We start from the raw sequence: 21,609 nt of genomic DNA, 5'->3' as shown, positions 1-21,609 counted from the left end.
ATGTGCTATGGTAATAGATTCTTTTTCGGCAAAGCGACCACGACTAATCTGGCGACAGGAGCGGTTTTCTTTGAGGAAAATTTGGATTTATTATATGAATTGAAGTTGTGAATTAAAAGGAAAAAGTCGACCTGTGGGGATAAGATAGCTTCAGGGCATTGTGGTTAAGAAGAATACCTGTGGGGATAAGATAGCTTCAGGGCATTGTGGTTAAGAAGAATACCTACTGTAATACCCGATTTTAAGGACAAAACCAGATATGCACCATATGTGAGTTTTAGAAGTCAAATCTCACATATAGCTACAAATAAGGGGTAATATCAAAAGACAATGCATAAATATATAACGTACTTAGTATAAAAGAGATAACCTTTGATAGCAACAGCGGATAAACAACTCCAAACTTCGGGTATTAACTTCACTCTACAGGATCCAACTGACTGGTTGATCACAAGCCTAACATCTCCTGAAGTGTGGGGGAAATTGCAAGAGTGAGCACATATCGTACTCAACAAGTATAACCAGGGTTCATGAGGCTCAAATAGCTGACACTGGTTTGACTGCATTTAGCTTTTATATGTAGATAGCATGTTTAATCATTTGATAGCAAATATCAAGGTAGCATAATTAATCCCATAACCACATGATCAAATGTATACAAGAATTATGAATAACACATATAAACAACATAATAAATCATCCTTTATTATCGTTAATCATGTTCATCAGTGTCCATCTATTCCGTCAGTTTTCCGGGCCGCCCGTATCCGTGGGCGCGGCTAGTATACCAGATTTAACACTCTGCAGAGGTTGTACATCTTTACCCATGAGTCATGATTTACCCTTTCGCCCGAGGTGATCAGCCTCTTAACCCACTTCCAAGGAAGGTCGGCAGGGATCACTATGAAGCCTTTCAAAGGTTTCGTCTAACAAGTTAGGGCTATTAGATTCACTCGGCAGGCAGATATAGAGCTCTCCTTCCATGGCACATAACTCGCAGCCTATACACACGGACAGAGGCCACACTATACCCAACGTGTCTAGCCATTCTTACGCCATTTAAGGTAACCGCTAACAAGCTAGAAAAAGATCCTCATACTGAGCTAAAACCAGAGCCATGTAGCCCTCATGGTTGTACGAGTTGTCCCAGCTTTTGCCAAGGGATAAGTCCTTACGGAGGGTCAAGATCAATCCAGCAAAAACTAGAGTTCTTTCCACCCTTTATGTTCAAGTTGCTAGAAAGCTTATTTTATTGTTTATTGTATATCCAAATATTCATGTTACAAGATCATGGATTATATTCAAGCACTAGCAAGAACTACCCAAATGCATATCCAAATAGGTAATCAAGGAATTCAGGATAATAATCATCTATGATTTTGCTAAGGTCATCAAGGTGGACACATGCATATGATACATATTGTATTAATTGTGTATAGGTAATAAGGATAGTCCCCAGTTATACTTGCCTTGATCAAAGCTCTCCTAAGCCTGCTGGTCTTCAAAGGCTTGGTCTTAATCACCATCGTACAGCTCACCGTCTATTCCCAAACATCAATCAACAACACGCAAACAATCGGAGACAAACATACACGAAGCAAACAAGGCTACAACTAGAACAGTACACCAATCATATGAAAACAGTGAGAAAAGTTTATAAAATGATTCTACGCATCGCTACGATTTCATAGACGTAAAGATCATGAAAATCAAAGTTAAAACGGAAAAGTTATGAATTTTCTAAGATTTTGTATAGAAAAGAAATTTATTAATTAAAGTCACGAAATTAAAAAGTTTCAAACTGAGAAAACAGTGTTACTAACTTGTAGATCTTGTGATTACGAATCTAACACAATTTGAATGGGTCAAATCGGAGTTAAAACAAGTATTTTATGGGCAAAACAATTTCAATGGCAAAACTATAAATACTAGAAAGCGTAATCGGATCCAACCAACGAGAATACGTTTTCAAAACAGAAATACGCGATTAAGAAAGGCGCCAGGGGGACTGCGGGTTTATACTTAAAAAGGGCAGGGGGTCTTTAGAAAAATAGCCATCGAAGGGGTATGTTTTATTTTCATCCGTTGGATCTTGATTGGATGGCCCAGATCAAGTCGCAGGTGGGGGAGAGAGCGGCCAGCACATCGCCGGCGGCCTGGGCGGCGGCGCCATGGCCGACAGGGATCAGAGCTCGCCGGAGTTCATAGAAAGATGCGCTACGGTCCACTATTCGCTAAACCGATAGCATGGGGAGACAGAGGGGGAGTTGGTGAGCTCACCTGGGGCCAAACCAAAGCTCGGGGAAGGCTCAGAGACGACTCGCCACGTAACCTGGCGGACGGCGGTGCTTCTGTGAAGTTCGGCGAACAATTGAGCATCACAGAGAGGGATAAAAAGCTGATGGAATGAACAGAGAGGTTCGGGACCGTATCACGGAGCTCGGCTTCCACTTGATTTCGACGGAGCGGCCGCGTATAGCAAGAACCACGGCGGCGGTTTCTTCCCCTCGCGGCGAGATCCGAAACCCGGCTAGAGCACGTCCAGGGTCGCGGAAACACGAAAGAGAAGCACGGAGAAGGTTTAGGTCTTTATAGGGGTGGCTTACACGTGTTTGGAGGCAGCAAATCCCGTGCCAATCGGGATTTGGTGGCACCGTATGGAGTCCGGCTCGAGGACGACGCGACGAAGAAGAAGGAAGGGAAGGTCGGTCGCTGACGTGCGGGCCCGGTTGACCAGTGACAGAGAGAAAAAGAGAAGGGAAAGGCGCGGGGCTGGGCTGGGGGGAAAGAATGGGCCGGTTGCACGTTTGGGCCGAGGGGGAAAGGGAGAGGGGAACTGGGCGCATTGCTGCTGGGCCTTCCAGGCCGAAACCGGAGAGAGGAAAAGGATTTGCTCCTTCTTTTGTTTTTTTCTTTTAAATCCTTTTCAAAACAATTTAAAAATCAGTTTGAAAATATTTTGACTTTCCCCAAAATCACACAACACAATGAGAATAAATGCTCCAATATGAATGCACAACAAGTTGCTACATCCTATGATAAATTTTAATTAAATGAAAAATATTATTTTCCTATGTTTTCATGAGCACAAAATACAAAATTAAATCATTTTTCTCCTATTTCAAAAGTTGTAAATTTTTTGGGTGTTACACCTACTTACACAAGTCAAAAAAATATCTAAACTTCTTCCTCATCTATACACAATGGCATCGTACCTCCTATAAGATAGAGTTAGGCTTATTAGACATGTGCTTTAGTGTAGGATAGATGAAGAAATTTTTTTTAACACATAGATAAACTATGACCTCTAGCTAACAAATCTGTCCCTACGAGGGTTCGAAGCATACAACTAGACTAACTGGTCTAGTCACGCTTGCTGAAGGTGTGAATTTTAGATTGTCTCAACCGTGATTCCACAATCGAGAGCCTGGTCATGCCATTTCTTGTTCCATAATTTTTTTTTCAACGTATTGTTCCAGAAATTGCACAAGATTTACATGCAATTTTAGACTATCTCGGTAAACTGCACAATTTTTTGTACGGTGATTTGAGAATCGGGAGGCTAATCATGCCACTTTTAAGGCCTGTTTGAATTCAACCTGCTAAAAAGTAGCACTATTAGAAGGACTAAATGTGACTGTGACGGCAGCCTGCGATAGCCGCCCGCACCGCATGGGGCACCACGACGCTCGTGACCCTGACCGTGAGGGACTGAGGGGGTGGCCTCTCGCGGGCCTTGGCTGCACGGCGCTAGGAGCTGCCCAGCCGCTCTCATCGCCCAGGCCCGACACGCTAGGGTTTTGGTCGTAGAACATGAGTACGAAAGTACGCGAGGGACGGAGGGTTTCGGTCATAGAATGGAGAGAAAGGAATCAGTAGAGGAGACAACAATGAGGAAGAGGTATTATTATCTTTTGGTCTCCCTATGAAGGATTTTTTGTTTTTTTATCTATTTTATTGCACAAAAAACTAACAGAGTTAAAAGTGAGGGTAAAATCACAATGTACAAAGGAAGGTAGGGGCATTTTCACAAGGGTAAACTTGTCCTTACCGAGCCCATTTGACACCGTTACTTGTTATTCACAGAGTAGGGGTAAAGTGAAGCTTCGTTTTCGCAAAGCAAGGTAAAATCGCAACGGTGACAAAAACAAGGATAAAATCACAATTGGACTTCAAAATTAGAGTAAGAACGTAATAGCTCCAACATTAAAACATAACAGCTTCTCAACTCATACTACCCTTCTACGGGTATCAAAACATTAGTACATATGGATGGATTATAGAAGATATCACGTAACTAAAGATATGGCCAAACTCAATCTACGGGAAGTACACGTGTCGGGGAATCACCTGTGGCTCACACTCCTTGTAACAACTAATCCTACCCTGACCCTGAACGATATACCAAGGGACAGTAATGGTCAGTGCAACCACATTGTTGTCAATTACCTCTGGAACTCTACCATAGTGGTAATAAAGACTGTTGCCCACCCTGTGAGCACCAACTAGCATCAATGGGAACTTGGGAGTGTTACAGTGTTGCCACAACAACAGGGACCCAACATTTGCCCTATCCCACACTACGGGTAAGGGCAAAATGTGCCATGCTCCAGAGCCCGCTGGACAATCACAAACCGATAAGTGATCAGGGCATACCACGTTCCTTAGGCAGCAGCCGATGTAAGCAATAGCTGATTGCTTGCAGCCTGCGCATTGAGGTTGGGGCAGTGGTCTTGGCACGAACTGAGTGGGAGTGATGTCGCCCGCGCCGCCGCCATCTCCGGCCGCCCCGCCGGCTCCACCACCGCCAGCTGCGGCCCCTCCTCCGTCTCCAGCTCCGCCATGGCCACGGCCACCGCCACCGCTACGGCCACCACCACGGCCACCGCCGCCACCACCACCGGGCACGCTAGCAGCAGGTGGTGCGTGGCCACGTCCGCCACCTAATGCAGCGACAACAGATGAGGATGAGGTAGCTGCAGACGCAACACCGCGGCCAGACTCGGCAGGTCCCATCGTCGTACTGCCGTCGAGCCCAAAGGTGCCGCCGCCCCGCCGGGCGCCCGCCCGCGACGCGAGCACGGGCGAAGCGGCAGCGTCGTCCTCATCCACCAGCGCGACCACGCCCGCTGCGGGTGATGGGTCGCCGCCCTTCTGGTCAGCCCTCTGGACAGTGCTGCCGTCGAGCGCACCGGCCGTGCCGCCCCGCCGGGCGCCTGTCCGCGATGCGAGGACGGGCGAAGCGGCGTCCCCGTCCACCAACGCGGCCACGCCCGCTGCGGGCGATGCGTCGCGGCCCTTCTGGCCAGCCCTCTGGACAGTGCTGCCGTCGAGCGCACCGGTGCCGCCCCGTCGGGCGCCCGTCCGCGATGCGAACACGAGCGAAGCGGCGTCCCCGTCCACCAGCGCGGCCACGCCCGCTGCGGGCGATGCGTTGACGCCCTTGCCGCCGCGGGGGCTGACGTGCAGGCCACCAGCGGTGGCAGCGATCTTCGCCCCCCCGCTGCGGGGGCTGGCGTGCCCGAGCCCGACACCAGCGGTGGCCGCTACCTCGTAGTAGCTCTTGCCTGGCGACTTCTTTGGCGAAGCTTTTTTGGACACCGCAGGTACCGTGGGGCGCAGCGCCGTCATGGCCTCGTCGAGACCCTGAAGGGGAGCGAACCGGTTTGGAGACGCCGGCGAGCCTCGGGAACCGGACTCCGAGCGGCGCGAGAGTCGGCGCTCACACCCTCCCAGGGAGAGAGGGGAGCCGCAGCTCCGCCTTCCCTGGCGCCCCGCGGCGTCCACCCATGCCCAGACGGTCGTGGAGGCGGCGCGGGGGAAAACAGCGACGGCAGCCATGGCTGCGGTGAAACGAGGGGAGTGGGAGGGTTTTGGGAGGAGGAGGTGGTTGTTTGCTTTCTGGCTGTGCGCGAGGAGAGAAGGGAGGAGGAGGGGGAGGCTTGCTTTATCGTCGGGGCATTTTGGTTCCTGGCTGGCCCGGCGTAGAGGCGAGACGCACGAATCGAGCGTACTCCCGGGCCCAGACGTGAGCGATGGGCCCACGCATCCTCTGCACAGATGTTTTAACCCCTTTTTGACAACTTAATTTTATATATGTATTTATATTACCTTATATATATACACATCAAATTATTCACAAATAACATCAAATTATTTATGTGCATTCCAGATACCAAAGAAACATATGACAAATTATTCACAAATAACATCAGATTGTTCACAAATTATTCATAAATTTTAGAAAAAAGAAGAAACAAATTATATGGATTGCAGCTATGGGAGGGGGCCACGCCCGCGCCGGTGCAGCGCGCGGAGGAGAAAGCAGCGCCAGTGCCAGGGGGAGCGTGGTAGAGGGCCAACTTGGTGTGCAGCGGCGGATGGTCAACCTAGTAGGCGACAACAAAGGGAGGCCGGTGCCGGGGGAGGCAATAGACGACGGTCGTAGGGGTGTCGTCAGACGACCGACCTAGGGTGCGGTGGCATAGCAGTGAGGGTGAGCCGCGCAGAAACTAGCCAGGACAAGATCGGACGCCAAACAACCAACCCCCTTGATCATCCGACGGCCACAAACTCGGTTGATAAAAAGAGGCATAACAACTGACAATTGTTTAGCAATGACCTGTTTTGTTGGTTCCGCAATTTGTCACGCCAAAATCTTCGGCGATAAGGGCTGCCAAAGAAAGTTCAGCAAGAAAAATTAAAGCCACACTTGTGGCTTTATAACGTGTGGAACAGGGTGCAAAGAAACTTTGGCACACCCTAGCTGTTGCAACGAACCAAACAGGTGATAGAAAAACTATAACATGACTAATCTGGTGCATAGTGTGTTCTGATCATAAACCAAACAAGCCCTAGATATCCTAATAAATTATAAAATAACTCTCTATCTAGAAAGTCTTTCTGTTTCTTGGACCAATCCCAAATACTGTGTTGTATTTCCATTGTCAGTAATAGAAATGGTGAGATCCCCGGTTCGATGTTTTTGTATTTTAGGAAAAATAATCCTCTAATATTTGGTAAAAAGAGCTTGTTTTTTGATGGAACAATAAAAAGAGCTTGTTAAAAGTAAAAAAAAAGGCAAATATCACGTTAATAACGTCCCACGCAGCGGCATACGCGCGGTGGGCTCCACCTGCACCCTGTCCTCTTCCCTATCGGCAGGCAAAGGCAATAGTACAGTTTCAGTTGGCTCGTGTCGGCGGCCCGCGAGACGCGAGAGCTAGCCCTTTCACCGGAGTGGAACTCGACCACGAACCCGCCCCCACGGATTTGGACGCCTCATTTTCTCTCTGGCTTCTGCCTTCTGGGAACACAACAGGCTGCAGCGTGATGATGGCCATGTCCATGGCTGCAGCGTGATACTACGCCTACGCTGTCAGTGCCAGCACACATCTTGTCATGGCGTTTAGAGTGGTTGAGGAGAGCTGCAGCAACATTTGGCCATTCGGTGCGCGCGCCACGGCCCCCGGCGACCCTGGCAGACATCACGAATTCCATCACAATATTATTGTGTGTACAAATATTGTTTAGTTCATCTGAAAACCAAAAAGTTTTCAAAATTCTCCGTCACATCGAATCTTGTGGCACATACATGAAACATTAAATATAAATAAAAACAAAAATTAATTACACAGTTTAGCTGTAAATAACGAGACGAATCTTTTGATCCTAGTTAGTCTATGATTGGATAATATTTGTCACAAACAAACGAAAGTGCTACAGTAGTGAAAACTTTTCACTTTTCGGAACTAAACAAGCCCAAAGTGAAAGTAAACTTTCCATAACCCGGCCGCCCGTACCGTGTGCAGGCGGAAGACCAGCTGGAGCAGATCGGACCTGGGGTGGCCTCCCTGCCTGGCCTGTGCACTATCAGCAGGCACAGCGCAAACACTCGTACGTACATGTTCCAGTTCGCCCCATGGACATGATCGACGCTTTTTGTAGACTTAAATGCCCATGGCCATGATCGCCAAATTAAAGTGCATGAGCATGCCATGCAACAGCAGACAACACAAAGTGTCTGCCAATCGATCCAAATTTACTCGTACTACCTTGCGCATCACGTCTGTGACTCTAGCTAATTTTGAGTTAGGAGGTGTTTAGTGCCCCTTTTATCCAAAAAAAAATTCTATATCTTGGCTTCTCATTTTGTATAATAAAACTAAACTATGTAAAAATTTGACAAAAAAAATATTATTATCCATTTTAGATTTTAGGCTCAAGAGGAAATTAAAAAAAAACATAGTGAGGGTAATAAATTTTGTATTTTAGATCCTGAAAATTTTGACATTTTGCATTTATTATTCTAAAATAATTAGCATTTTATATTTTATATTCCATGAAAAACTAAACATGCCCTTAGTTAATACATAGGCCTTGTTTACTTCGAAAAAATTTTACAAAATAGGAATAGTACCACTTTCGTTTGTATTTGACAAATATTGTCCAATTATGGACTAACTAGGCTCAAAAGATTCGTCTAGTCAATTTCGACTAAACTGTGCAATTAGTTTTAATTTTTATCTATATTTAATACTTCATGCATACGTTTAAAGATTCGATGTCACAGGGAATCTGGAAAATTTGAGGAACTAAACGAGGCCATACAAGAAAGAATGAAAGGATGAACGCCCAGTACCTACTATACAAGGCGTGCAGCGACACGGATCGATGGAACAGGTGTGGTCCATGAGTCAGGCAGCAGCAGGCGTGTGTAGCGCTGGCAGGAGGAAGGGATGGAATCGATCGATCCGGCCGGCCACTGGTACGGTGCAGTGCAGGCGCAGCAGAAAAGAAAAGGATAGGGCGAGACGCGAGAAAGTGTGCTCCTCCCCGTCTACCTAGCTACTCCTAGCGGTTGAGATGCATGCAGCGCGGCACACATCAGCCAACAGTACTTCGCCCCGGCCGGCGAGTCGGCGACCCCTGCCCAGCTGGGCGCGCGGCGGAAGAACTCGACCGGCCGCCCGGGAGGAAGTCGTCCTTGTCGCACTCCAGCCCCAGCGTTCCACCAGCATCGGCTGCATCGCCTTGGCCTGCGCACAGCAAATCCATCATGGCATAGCAGCCAATAGATCCGTCACAGCCGATCACGGCACCATCACATGCTGTTGTGTAATCGAGTATTTCCTTGTGTGGCATATTTTCTAAGAAATTATGCTCACAAAACATGTCTAATTTGATTGCATTTTGGAAACATCATGTGAGGTATCACAGAGCATAGCGCTCCATCCTCTCAGAGTGGCTGTTACATGTCATTATCAATTATCTAGAGACAGTTCCTTTATCACATACTGCCTCATGCTCGTTGAAAATATAAATGCATATACTGAGAGCAGGGAAAATGGCCACTGCTATCAATAAAGTAATAACGTAAGTAAGCAAACAAGTTCAGCTAGGGCACTCATATTAATTTATATTTATATTATACATCATTTTAGGATGGGAAGCTGAAACGGCAAGAAGAAATCATTTAGCAACCAGAGATTGTAAGACAGCACATATCTGACAACTAAAAGTAATAAGGCATCTAACATCTGAAATACTCGATTACACAACAGCACCACAAACTCCAGAAATGATTAAAGGTTAAAGGGAATGATTTTTCGCTTTTATACATAATGCAGTGAACAAAAGAAACTGGTTCAGAAAAAACACAGGAACACTTTCTGCCTACCAAAGGATCTGAAATGACGGTGGCCGTCACCAATAGTTTCTGCATGTGCACTCTCAAGTAACCAGCCTAGGAGCACCAGTTTACCAGCCTATCTCCAATTGGACATGAACATGATAAAACATTATATACATTGATGGACTAGTATTATGGAAATTGTGATGCTAAAATATCTAATAAAACGTTTGATTTGCGCTTTCGGGGAAAACTTGTCAGACTCTCCCCGTATAATATAGGGACCAAGGGTATTATTTCAGTATGTAATGAATTTCTTCTATCCAAACATTGCTCTCCGCTGGAGCATGCAGAACTATTTCCAGATAAAGCAGGCGAAGGATCATCTGAAACCTTGTGCTGCACAAAAAGTGATTTCTGTGAACAGAACCTCTCAACATCATGTTTGCATTTGGCAATGCAAAGATTTTCAGGGACTCCAATATGAGAGGATTGCTCTGTACTCCTGACACGCAGCACCTCTTCAAGATCATACAGGTTCTCAATAAAACGCCTTGCTGGATCATAGAATCCCAATTTCCTCCCCGTGTTTAGCAAGATCTTCCCGTCCTTGGGATCGATAGCCCATGGCACCACAACATTTGCCCCAAGGGAATAGCCTGGCCAACCTTCCAAATACACCGTGTATGCGCTATGCCACTGACCATTCTCTCGCTTCCAAATACTTAGCTCTTCTGCATCAGGGTCTGCAAGAACAGCACATAATGTCCCCTCAAGCTCAACCAGAAAAGCACTGGAAGCAATTCCGCAGTTCCACTTAGCAATACATTGCGGACAGGGGATGACACTAAATTCACTTCTTGTTATGTCAAACGACACAACAGCCCTCGCATCACTTTCGCCCAACCTTGGATCAGTCATCCAGTAGAGCACTCCTGCAAGATACACCGGCGGCATGTCACTCACAGGCAGAGGTGGCGGGAAGCCGTCACTGACAGAGCCCCTTGTACACTCGGACACTATGCATGTCAAGAAATATCGACGGGATTTGAAGTCCTTCATGTGGTAAAACATTTCAACAATCACGTGATCCTGCGTCGACAGATTGAACCCCAGGCCAACATTCTTGCTGCCAACTGCAAAAGCATGCAGGCATTCTGGTACACAACCATAGCTACGAATATTCCAGGGTACGTGGACGGATGCCTCCCCTCGAGTGTGATACATACGACAGAAACCTGTACAGGGGTTGTAGAGATAGTCCTTCAGCTCAGTGCTTAGCAGGTTCAGGCCATGGCAAGGCTTGGAGCAAACCACCTTCGTGTCAAGCCATATATCATGTCTACGAGCACGTTGGAGCAACTTTGAGCAGGGAGTAAAACTGAAGCCTGATCCTCTAGTGATGCGATCCCAAGTGATGCCCTTGCCCACAAGCATGATCTTGGGCCTCTTGTCCATGTTGTTATGCGAGTGATAAGAGTGCACAAAGCTGTTACTCTCAATCAAGCTAAGCCACTGCTTGCAGACAAGTTTGAATCGCATGGTACAATCACCTGGGAGTCGGAGCAAGATCTCCCTAGTCGCTTTAGCCAGGGGAGCTGACAGGGCCCTCTCTTCATTTGTCTGATGCACTGGAACCAGGCTCTCTTGAAACAGGGAGACACTAGTAAGAGCAAGATTTTCAGCTTGGTAAGATGAATGGGTCTCTCTGATTGCAGTGACAGTTTCTACAGTCTGAGACACGGGATCATAGACAATCACCTTGCGTTTGGATGTAGCAATGACTATCCTCTTTGTGGACACACAACTGCCAACAGAACCAATAACTCTAACAATCTCAGGCTCAATTACAACATCTCTGCCAACATGCTGCAACAGATCAATGCGATGTTCCAATGACCAACCACCAGAGCTACAGTCATTCAGCTTCCAAATCTCTAGCACGCCAACATGACGAAGGTCCCGGACCATGCACAGGTGGCCTGCAAGCTCCACCAAGTGCACACCTGATGCTTCAAACGGCGGCGACCGGACCCATGCAAAGGTCTCATCTGTGACAGAAAAGGATAGGATGGCAGCTCGTGGCCGTTTAACGATGAATGAGAGACAGAGAAGCCAATGCAGACACCCATTCGCATATACTGGCAGCAGTTTATCCCATCTAGCATGGTGGATGGCTGCCACAGCAGCCCTGCAGAATCTGAAGGGTACACCTGCAGCAGGCGGCCTCCATCCATTCCCATGATCACACGCCAGCGTGTATATCTCGCACTTGATATGCTGCTTATCACCAGGATCCCCTCGGAATAACCTCACCACCTTGTACTTCTTCGTCCGGGCATCAAACCCAAGCCCAGCGGTCACATAGTGCGCATTGTGGCACGGGGGCAACCGGGTAACTGCCCTTGTGGATGCGTTGAAGACATAGTAAGCTGGTGCAAAAGGATCGTGTAGGAGGGTGAGGCCACGGCACGGTGCAGGTGTCATGTGGATGAAGTCACCGCCACATACATCATCAAGAGTGAACAGCAGGCCGTCATCGGGGCCTGATGATGAGCTCAAGTACACCGCAGTGGCGTCAAAACCAGCTGTTGGTGAAGTGAAGAACAGACTAGGAGGCGCTGGCTCTGCTTCAGCCCTGGCCATGTGGAGGCAGCAGAATTCATCGGATGAAAGCACTGCATTCCAGGACCGGCAGACGGCCCGAAAGCGAAGAATGGATTTGACAGGCAGCCGTAGGAACACCTCTGTCATCATCTCCTCCGGCAGGAAATGTGCAGCACCAGATGCTACAGCCCTTCTCTTATTCCCGATCATCATGTCACCCAAAATTGATCAACTATGAGATAATCTGCACTGAAATAAACACGAGATTGGTATCAGGACAATCTAAGATCCTATGTACTTGGACCATGTAATGTAAAGAGATATATACTAAATATATATTCTGAAAATTCTCGAGTATGAGTGAAGAGAAAAACGCACCCCCTGAATTATAATCTCGGCGTAGAAGGCGTCCGCGGCGTGTTGGTTAAGACAAGATGATTCGTAAATTGCCCCCAAAGATGCAAAAACCTCTCCTTTCCCCAACTTTTATAAGGGAGAGAGAGAGAGAGAGATCGGTCGGACGCGGACTCCCGGAGTCCGAAACGAACACATACTCCCGCGTGTCAGCCGCGGCAGCTTGGTCAACACCGGCGCCCCCTCTTCCACAGTTGATATACAAGCCGAAAGGGCGCCGGATATGCGTTTGCCAGGTTGTCAGAGTGACCGCCGGAGACCAGATGGGGCCAGCTTGCTTCCCGCGGCGAATCCTGTAATCCCGGGCCGGTGGCGAAGACGGAGAAGGCGGCCGATCGGGGCGTGTGTCCAGGGTGGGGGATTCGGTGCTGGGGCTCCTATGCGGAGGATCTCGGGAGGATGGAGGTTAGGGAAGTGTGTTGAGGAAGACCTAAAGCAGCTCCGGTGGGTGTGCGGCGTCAACAACGGATGGCGGCTCAGCAGTCAGCACACGAGGATTGGCTATACACATTTAGGCCTTGTTTAGTTCCTAAAATTTCCCAAAAATTTTTAAGATTCCCTGTCACATCGAATCTTTAGACACACACATGAAGCATTAAATATTGATAAAAATAATAACTAATTGTACAGTTTGACTGAAATTTGCGAGACGAATCTTTTGAGCCCAATTAATCCATGATTGGATAAAAAATGTCAAATACAAACGAAAGTGCTACAGTAGCTCAACCCAAAAAATTTCTCCAACTAAACAAGACCTTAGGCGTCAAAATAAAAAAGAAACTTTTTGATCTAAACACTCGAGGATTGGAGATACACATTTAGGCGTCAAAATCAAAAAAAAACTTTTTGATCTAAACAAGAGTTTAGGCCGGACACGATAGCTATTTTAGTCTCTCAAATATTACTCGAGGCTCAATTTTATCTCTCAATTTTTAAAACGGCTATTTTGGTTCTTAAACTTTAGTTTTAGACTCAATTCGTCCTACAACTATGAAGATGATCATTTCAGTCTTTAAATTTTATATTTTGGACTCAATTTCATCTATAAACTATCAAAGTGCATTTAACTTTTTATTTTCAACTAAATTTTGTTTATTAAAAAAACATTATATTTTAAGTATAATTTCATCCATAAATTATCAAAATTATAGATCTGCTATTGTTTTAATACATCCATGTATTCTTGAAGAATAAATAGTATTCGATGTAACTATATATATAAGGTAACACTAAAAATAACAGCGTGGAATTATCAATGCCATGAAAGAGTTTTTGGATAAATATTATTTCTCTATCTTCAATTGCTAGTGGTGTTGGAGCTAATCATGTGTAATAGTGGTAAATGTGTATTGATTTTCTCTCTGCTGCTAAAACTGTGTCACTAACCCTAAGAGTGCTATCTAATTATGATCTTAAATTCCCAATAAAAATGGGAGAAATTCTCAATAACAATGGGAGTGCTCACTACTTTCCGTAAAAGAAGAGGGGCAAAAACATTGATTGCCGCCTGTTCATCTGTTCATCTCCCAATTACACGGATCATGATTTCATCATATGTTTTATTTTGCTTCATCATTAGTGTTCTAGTTAGCTGTTCTACAACATGTTGGCGCATGATAGTTCCCCTATCAAAAGAAAAAACGAAGATTAATGTTTTTATTCAGGGACAATTCACATATTCATCTTGACAATGCCCTTCAGCTGAGGCCCCAACACACCATCATAATTCATAACGGCACAGTGAAGAGTATATTATTATATGATTGGTATATTAAACCATTACACCATCGGTAGACACTACACTTAGCTACTTTCACTTCAGAAAAAAAAAATAAACCATGAACCACTGCCAGGCAAACTTCACAGTTGCTTTACATTTACTTTCTGGAAAGAAACCGGTATATTACACCCAAAAACGTATACACAAAGGTCAATCTGTCTTCCACACCACAAATGGCCCCTTCTTCTGATGCTCGCATGGCCGAAGCTTGTTCATCGCTCGCCCCATCATCGCCATCGCTGCAATGCTTGGGAACTGACCTTCAAGTTCTTCGGATGACCGGCCAGGCTTTGTTCCTTGCCTTCCCTGGCCTGGGTCTTCATGGTAAACAGGAGTGCCACCCTGGCACCATCTTCCTATCCAACTATTCACGCTCTTCTCTAGAATTGGGGTTCTTTCTTGCTGTTCTTGCAATTTTTTCCCTTCATCCAAGCTTTGGTCCTCCTTAACACGATCGATTGCTTCAGTGTCAGTCCTGTTGCAAGGAAGTGCCATGTCAAAAGAACGATTTCTTTGCCTGAGTGGAGGACTGTCTCCAATTTTTGGCCTCTTGGAACCAGGCATGTCAGGATCTGATATGTCAAGCTGTAGGCGCTTGAGCCATCTATCACTTGGCTCGGCACCTATTGGTGGTTGAATTATACCACGGGAAATTTGATTTCTCATTCTGCTCATTTGGGAAAGTATGAGATCTAGGTTCGTGATTCCTGTTCCGGGCATGCACGGTTGCTTACTACCAATGGTTGCTTTGGACGAAACATCATGACCTTCATTGACAGTATGGGTTCCATCTTCTTTGCTGTATCCTGAATCTCCTCTCTTGGATGGAGCTGCCAGCTGCTCACTTTTTGCTTTGTCTGGACAACCGTAGTCCTGTAGTACATTTATTATCGGTAATGAAAGAATCAGTACATAGATCTATCAACTGATACGGATCCATAACTAATGAGCACAGCTTGAAATAATTATCATGTGGAATAACAAACAACAGGTAGGTGAGCATATATTCAAACCAACCTAAATATATTCAAATTCCAGGATTTTAACTAAAGAACATAAACAGGAAAGATCGACTAACACTAAAACAAAGTTGATGACACATGAAAATGCATTTCTGACAATAAAGCTTATAAGCCTTTTTCAGGAAAGTTTTTTTTTTTCCAAAACCATCCAAACAATACAAAAACAGTTCAAGCCATATGTTGTTTTTTATAGTATCAAACAATATAAGTAGTCCGGGAACCATCTTCATGCGCAAAACAGAAGATCAGATTGCTATTGGATTATGGAACACTGATACCTTTTGTGCCGGCAATGAAGCAATGCCTACAACAATCCAGAAAAAGGAAAACATGTGTGAGTCTGAGAGTGATACTGCTATCATCAGCAACAAAGAAGCACCTTTTATTCTCTATATAATATATAAAGATGTGCAGTGATGCTGCTTTGTTAGCATATATGTTTTGAATAACTAAGAAGCACCTTTTATTCTCTAATATAATATATAAAGATGCACAGTTCTCCTGTGCGTTCGACGAAAAAAAAGAAGCACCTTTTAACGCAAGCCGCGATACCAAACACACACTTAGCTGATACTGTATTTTATAGATGCTAGACCTCACCTGCTGAGGATTTGGACCCAATAAGAGTATCACTGTGTAATGTTTCAGTCTTAGCTGAAGATTGATTCTGTTCTCCGAATAACCGACTGCCAATATTGGTGCCGTACATACAAACTCCAAAGCCGCTAGATTTTCCTGAAGACGCAGAATTTTTAGGATATGCACTTTGTGATTTGGAAGGAATCGTTAACTTTTCAAATAAATAGGGCCTTCTTCGGTTACAAGAACCTGTATACATTTCCTTTGACTTTGCTCCATATGCCAGCAGCTCACCATTACTCTTTTCTGTCAATTTATTTGCAGTTTGATCAGGTAACGCGCAGACTTTCAAATTTCCTGCAGATTCCGTTCTCTGTGCTTTCAGATGACGATGATGCTCATAAGGTAACAAAGAACATGAAACGGCCTTGCCACGAGATTTATACATCTCATGAAAATTTTCACCATCCTTCTTGCCCATGGTACAAATAGTTATTGGTTCATTCTGAAACTCACTACCAAGTACTGGTTCACAGAACATTGCCTCTGCAGCACTTTGTTGTTTACAGACAGCAGATCTTCTTGTCTTCAGATTGTGGGCCGCACTTGAAACCATTCGATTGTGGCTGTTTCCTGCAAACTTGAACTCCTTTTCGTTAGATACATAGGGTAGTTCATGCTTTGAGTTTGCAAAATAGTGGCTTGTATGCTGCTCATCTATTGGACAATCTGCTGAGTTGTTGTCGTCCTTGCTGCAAGAACATGACATGGTATCCAATAATTGTCCCTTTAACTTTGGCCCTGAAGGATCTGAGTTGAGGCCAGCAGGATCTTCTATGTGAGATGCAAAGCCTTCTGCAGGTTTGCACGTATCCATGTTCTTGTCAGCTATTTGATGTGAGTGCATCATGTATTCCTGTGACGATAGGGCCATCACATGGGATGCAGACACATTTAGATTCAGAGGTGCAGGACCAAGTGCTGCAGACTTTCGTTTACGGTTGAGAATACTGTCAATCTTTCGATTAATTTCGAACATTGGAAAGTGGCTCCAATCTGGACTTGGATCATCTGAGCTCCCAAGGTCTTGAAAATCCAACGGTAACTCTGAAAGCTTGTGAATAGAATATGTTTCTGACACAACTGCTCTAGCTCTCAAGTTCACAGCATCGTGCTTCATAGATTTTTCAAAAGACTCATCAACCTGTTCGCTATTCTTTGGTCCCAATTCATTGGAAACATGGCGTGCCATACCCCACATACTAGAATTGAACTGCCGGGCATGCTGCATGGAGGCACTTCCACGGCTTACTCCTACCATGAGCCTTTCAGCAACTGTAGATTTCATGAATTCATAAGGCAAGGTCTCACCATCTTTCGTAGTAGTGCCCTTGTTGATATCCTCCAAAGGATTGCTGCCATTGTTGTTTCGGGCTTCTGCACTGCTGCTTGCTTTGGTCCAGTGTGCCATCCACAGGTAATGCTTGTGCCGAGGTGGTTCTCCAGGATCTTTCTTGCTCAACAGAACTTGAAAATCTTCTTGCTTATCATATCTACTCCCAAGTAAATCCGACATGATTAAAGTAAATGAGTTTGCTCGCAAACCAGGAATGATGATTGCAGATGCTTCTATCTGTCAAGGACGCAAAGGAGAACATAATCAGAAACAACGAGATCCTTTTAAGTCCTGATGACAGAAGAAACGATGCAGAAACTGGTAAATCCGGAAAACAGAGAAGGGTCAGAAGTTCAACTAGAGTTGTAAGTTGTTTATATACAACTCCACTTTTAAATCCAGCTGATCAATCGCGCTGGAGATTCACTAGAACTAGTAAAGTTTGGAGTGTATATATTGGTAGGAGAGGAACCTAATAGGAAGTTTTCCATCACACAGAGTTGGTACTCCTACATGGTATATGCCCTTGCGATACAAACTCTTCAGAAAAACAGGAAGCGTGATGTTAACCCGATTTCCAATTTCCAGACAGAACACCCAAAAATGACTGCATCAATCAAATGGATCTAGTAGCACCTGATCAACAAACAAAAGGTGAAACAGATTTACCTTAGCAAGCACCAAGCATGCGCTCGTGTTCTGCGGCGGGCACCTCTACGCCTCTCAGTTGGACCAGAATTGGATCACGCCAATCTAGGCAAGGAACACGCACGCCGCTGCCAAAAACTGAGAATTACCGCCACATAAAAGCACGGAAAAAAAAGGAACAACGAGCATCCAGGAGCCAAGGTTTCCTTCGCAACGCTCGCTCCTAGACCGTGGGAAGACACAGCCAAAAAAAAATCCAAGGCCGGAATGGCAGGAGAAGGTAAGCATGGACTCACCCAAATTGCGCCGCCACGCGCCACGACGACGAGAACGTACTACGTACGAGAGCCGAGGCGGCAAGGGATCAAAGCAGCCGCGTCTCCTCCCTCCCTCCCCCGTGGCTCAGAATTCCTCCTCCCCAGAATCCATTCCCCGGAACGGAACCGGGCGGGGAGGAATAAAAAGAAGCTGTGGGCGACAGGGAGACACGCGCCACAACAGCTCCCCCCTCAATCTCCACTCCTCACCTCACCTCACCTCGCGGCCGCCAGTTCCGCCCATCCCCAAAGGCCCCAACCACCACGCGCGCGGTACTGCTACCACGACCCACGCCGCGCACAGCGAGACGGCGAGCCGAGGCGGCGCTGACGGAGAGGCGGAGGCATTAACTCCGGTGGTGGAAAAGGTCAGGAGCCACAGCCACAGGCGTGCGAGGTGGGAGAGGGCTGGTCACTGGTCAGCCAGTCCCCCCAGCTCAGGAGACGGGGATGGGAGAGGAAGGGAGGAACAGGGAAAAGCGAAGCCGCCTGGGCCACGTCCTCAAAAAGGCGGCCATCGGTTGCGCCGGCGACGCGGTGGCGGCAACGGAGGCGTCGGATGGGGAGCGTACGGCCGATCGCCAGCGGAAAATATCTCCGGGGACGGACGTGGCGTGGGAGAGGTCCCTCCCTCCCTTACTCCCTGTTGCCCGCGCGTACAGGGTGGCCGGGGCCCCTGGGCTCGGCTGCCACAGTGGTTTCCGTTCGGCACGACGGGACAGAGAGTTGACGACGACCTGCGCGGCTGTGATCTGCCGAATGGTGACTACAGTAGCGCGCGTTGTCTGGTGAAAAATGGGAAGGTTGTTTCCTTTTTTCGAAAGACCGGAAAAAAAAAGAGGTGGGAATTGTGTGTGAACTAGTGCTGCACTTTTTCTTTAATTACTGATTGTTTTTTACCCTCTTGAATATGCAGTTTCGATCTCTAAAATATAAATATGTTTTAGCTAAATGGATTTTCAAACCTGTTCGTTTAGCTGTTGTTGATGCTGATTTGTTACGAGAAAAAAATATTATTTCTTCACTGAAAAGTACTGAATCTACTACAAGTAAACTATGTTTGGTGGGATCCATGGAAAATGAGTTTATCTTTATATGAGAGTTTGTTGGAAGATTCAAACATAATTTTGTGACTAGTTATAGACTTATAGTAAAGCTGGTTCTACGGAAACTAGTTCTCACTAGATCTACTAGTTCTATAGAAGGTCTTGATAAGAAAGAACTTCTTTTTAGATATTGTTATTAGTACTATACAATATGAAGTGGTATAAGTAAGTATTTAGCAATTGAGGTAATATTCACCAAGTGCATGTGCTTGGAATGTTCGTAAGAAAATAGAACTTGTATCTTAGGACACCGTTCAAAAAAACATATAGGTTCATGATATAAATTTATATTTTTAGATCTAGTATGAGAAGGTGTTGTGGAACTTTTCTTAAAATAGGTAATATTTTATTTAGGACATTTTTTAGAATTAAAAATATAACACAGACGCATACAACACGCACACACGCACCTATATAAACACATATATATAAACTCTATCCTACGAGCACCTCTGAAGGACTGCGCTGGCAGATCTTGAAATTTATAAAGTCACCACATGTCCCTCGTTTCGCTGTCGACGATGACATCACCTACAACTAAAAGTATAGTGTCGTTAAATCTTGGAATAAATCTAAAAAATATGAATACTCACATCAAGACGAGGACTTAAATCCAAATGAACAGATTTTATCACACAAACCCCAACCGGCTCATCTATGATATTGACACGATATGTAAAAAAAGAACGGATAGATAAGTAATCTAGAGCCGTTGTGACCTCTTCCAAAAAAACACAGCCCCTTACCCTTACTACTTGGAAGCCTTTTGGTGTTCGGATCTCTGATGCCGACCCTTGAGGTTCTACTCTATCTCCGTGTCTCCAATTGACCTGAGTGTGCGAACCACACAGAGCAACTGGATGGAACGGGATCACTTCGTTCTCATGGCACCACACATGGGCAACAAGAACCAGCACCACGGAATGTTTCACCTTTCACGTTATTATCTCTTTAATATCCATAGGCTTAGGCCTTGTTTAGTTGGCAAAAATTTTCAAGATTCCACGTCACATCGAATGTTTGGTCGCATGCATAGAGCATTAAATATAGATAAAAATAAAATCAAGTGCACAGTTTAACTGATGAAGCGCACAGGCACATGACTACAATCCCCCACCCCCCTCATTCCTCAACCGCCCCACGGGTCGCGGACGGACCTCGCCCACGACGCCACGTACGTCTCGCCGCGCTCGGCGCGCCGTCGCGATCCTCAGGTCGCCGAGAGCGTCTGCGCGGCACGGGGGCGGGGGCGGCGCGGCGCGGCGCGCGTGGGCTTCATTCCCCGCTAGGCGCTTAGGCCTCGGCGGCCTACCCCCCAGCTGTTGTGCATTCATCGCGAGGTGGCGACGCTGCAGCCGCCGTGTCCCCGTCCCCGTCGCGGTCGCCGTCCCTTCATGTCTACCGTGCCTCGACCGAGAGCGCGCTCCCTCGTCGTCCTGATCCGATCCGCTCGGGGTGGCCACGGTGTGCGTTGATTCCCGCGGGCGCCGCACCGCACCGTACGTAGCTGTCTCGCGTGAAGGAAAAAAATGGGCCAGTACCGAGGGCGTGTGGCTGTATCAGGGCCGCCGGCGATCGGAGCGTATGGCTGACTGGCGTCCATGGCTCCATGCAGCGCGGCCCGTGTAGTGCTGCCGTTTGCTTTATTATGCTTGCGTATGCGTGGCTTGTGTGGCGGAGGTGCGCGGCGTGGCCATGAATGGAAATGGAATCGGCGCTTTTTTTTTAGAAAAAGAAAAAAAAAAAGACAAACAAATGTGGTGTGTCCTGTGTATTTTGGGGAATTTGATGCCTTTTTTTTTCCCACCCGAGAAACTGGCGAATTTGATGCGTCTTTGTCTAACGACGAAATGTGTGGGCTGAATGACTATAGGGTGTAGGGGCTTCGAGCCCCTCCAGTTTCATAAAAAAAAAATGGTATGTGGGCTGATTTTTCTCTAGAGGGGTTAGGTTGGGCCGCTTTGCTAGATCGCTATCTTTCTCGGCCCTTTTCTGCTCCGCTGCTCTCGCTGGCCCGCCTTCGTGCTTAATAGCCACCCGTGGCCTTCGCTAAACATTTCAATTGAGTAATATAATCTCTATCTTCCACTCAAAAAAAAAAGTCCTAAC

The 21,609-nt window shown here is 46.3% G+C and overlaps 2 protein-coding genes across 6 annotated transcripts; both read right to left on the bottom strand.

Moving 5' to 3' along the window:
• LOC8063552 lies at window positions 9,505–13,123 on the bottom strand. Of its 2 annotated transcripts, none has more exons than XM_021448314.1 (2): window positions 12,617–13,123; window positions 9,505–12,487 (listed from the first exon to the last, which is right to left on the bottom strand). In XM_021448314.1, exon 2 carries the CDS (start codon window positions 12,449–12,451, stop codon window positions 9,824–9,826), a length of 2,628 nt encoding a protein of 875 aa, XP_021303989.1. In that variant the 5' UTR covers window positions 12,452–12,487; window positions 12,617–13,123; the 3' UTR covers window positions 9,505–9,823. The 2 variants fall into 2 exon arrangements, with proteins under 2 accessions (XP_021303989.1, XP_002440205.1); XM_002440160.2 differs by having other exon boundaries at window positions 9,505–12,482.
• Window positions 14,376–19,237, bottom strand: LOC8063551. 4 transcript variants are annotated; one of them, XM_021447789.1, is made up of 6 exons: window positions 18,374–19,237; window positions 18,099–18,205; window positions 16,283–17,666; window positions 16,055–16,189; window positions 15,733–15,758; window positions 14,376–15,305 (listed from the first exon to the last, which is right to left on the bottom strand). In XM_021447789.1, the coding sequence occupies exons 3-6, from the start codon at window positions 17,607–17,609 to the stop codon at window positions 14,583–14,585; spliced, it is 2,211 nt and encodes a 736-aa protein (XP_021303464.1). In that variant the 5' UTR covers window positions 17,610–17,666; window positions 18,099–18,205; window positions 18,374–19,237; the 3' UTR covers window positions 14,376–14,582. The 4 variants fall into 4 exon arrangements, with proteins under 4 accessions (XP_021303464.1, XP_021303463.1, XP_021303462.1 ...); XM_021447788.1 differs by having other exon boundaries at window positions 16,055–17,666; window positions 18,099–18,215; window positions 18,374–19,235; XM_021447787.1 differs by having other exon boundaries at window positions 16,055–17,666; window positions 18,374–19,235.

This window comes from Sorghum bicolor, chromosome 9, assembly GCF_000003195.3.
Source record: "Sorghum bicolor cultivar BTx623 chromosome 9, Sorghum_bicolor_NCBIv3, whole genome shotgun sequence".
NCBI lineage: Eukaryota > Viridiplantae > Streptophyta > Magnoliopsida > Poales > Poaceae > Sorghum > Sorghum bicolor.
This window is presented reverse-complemented; position numbering and strand designations above follow the sequence as displayed.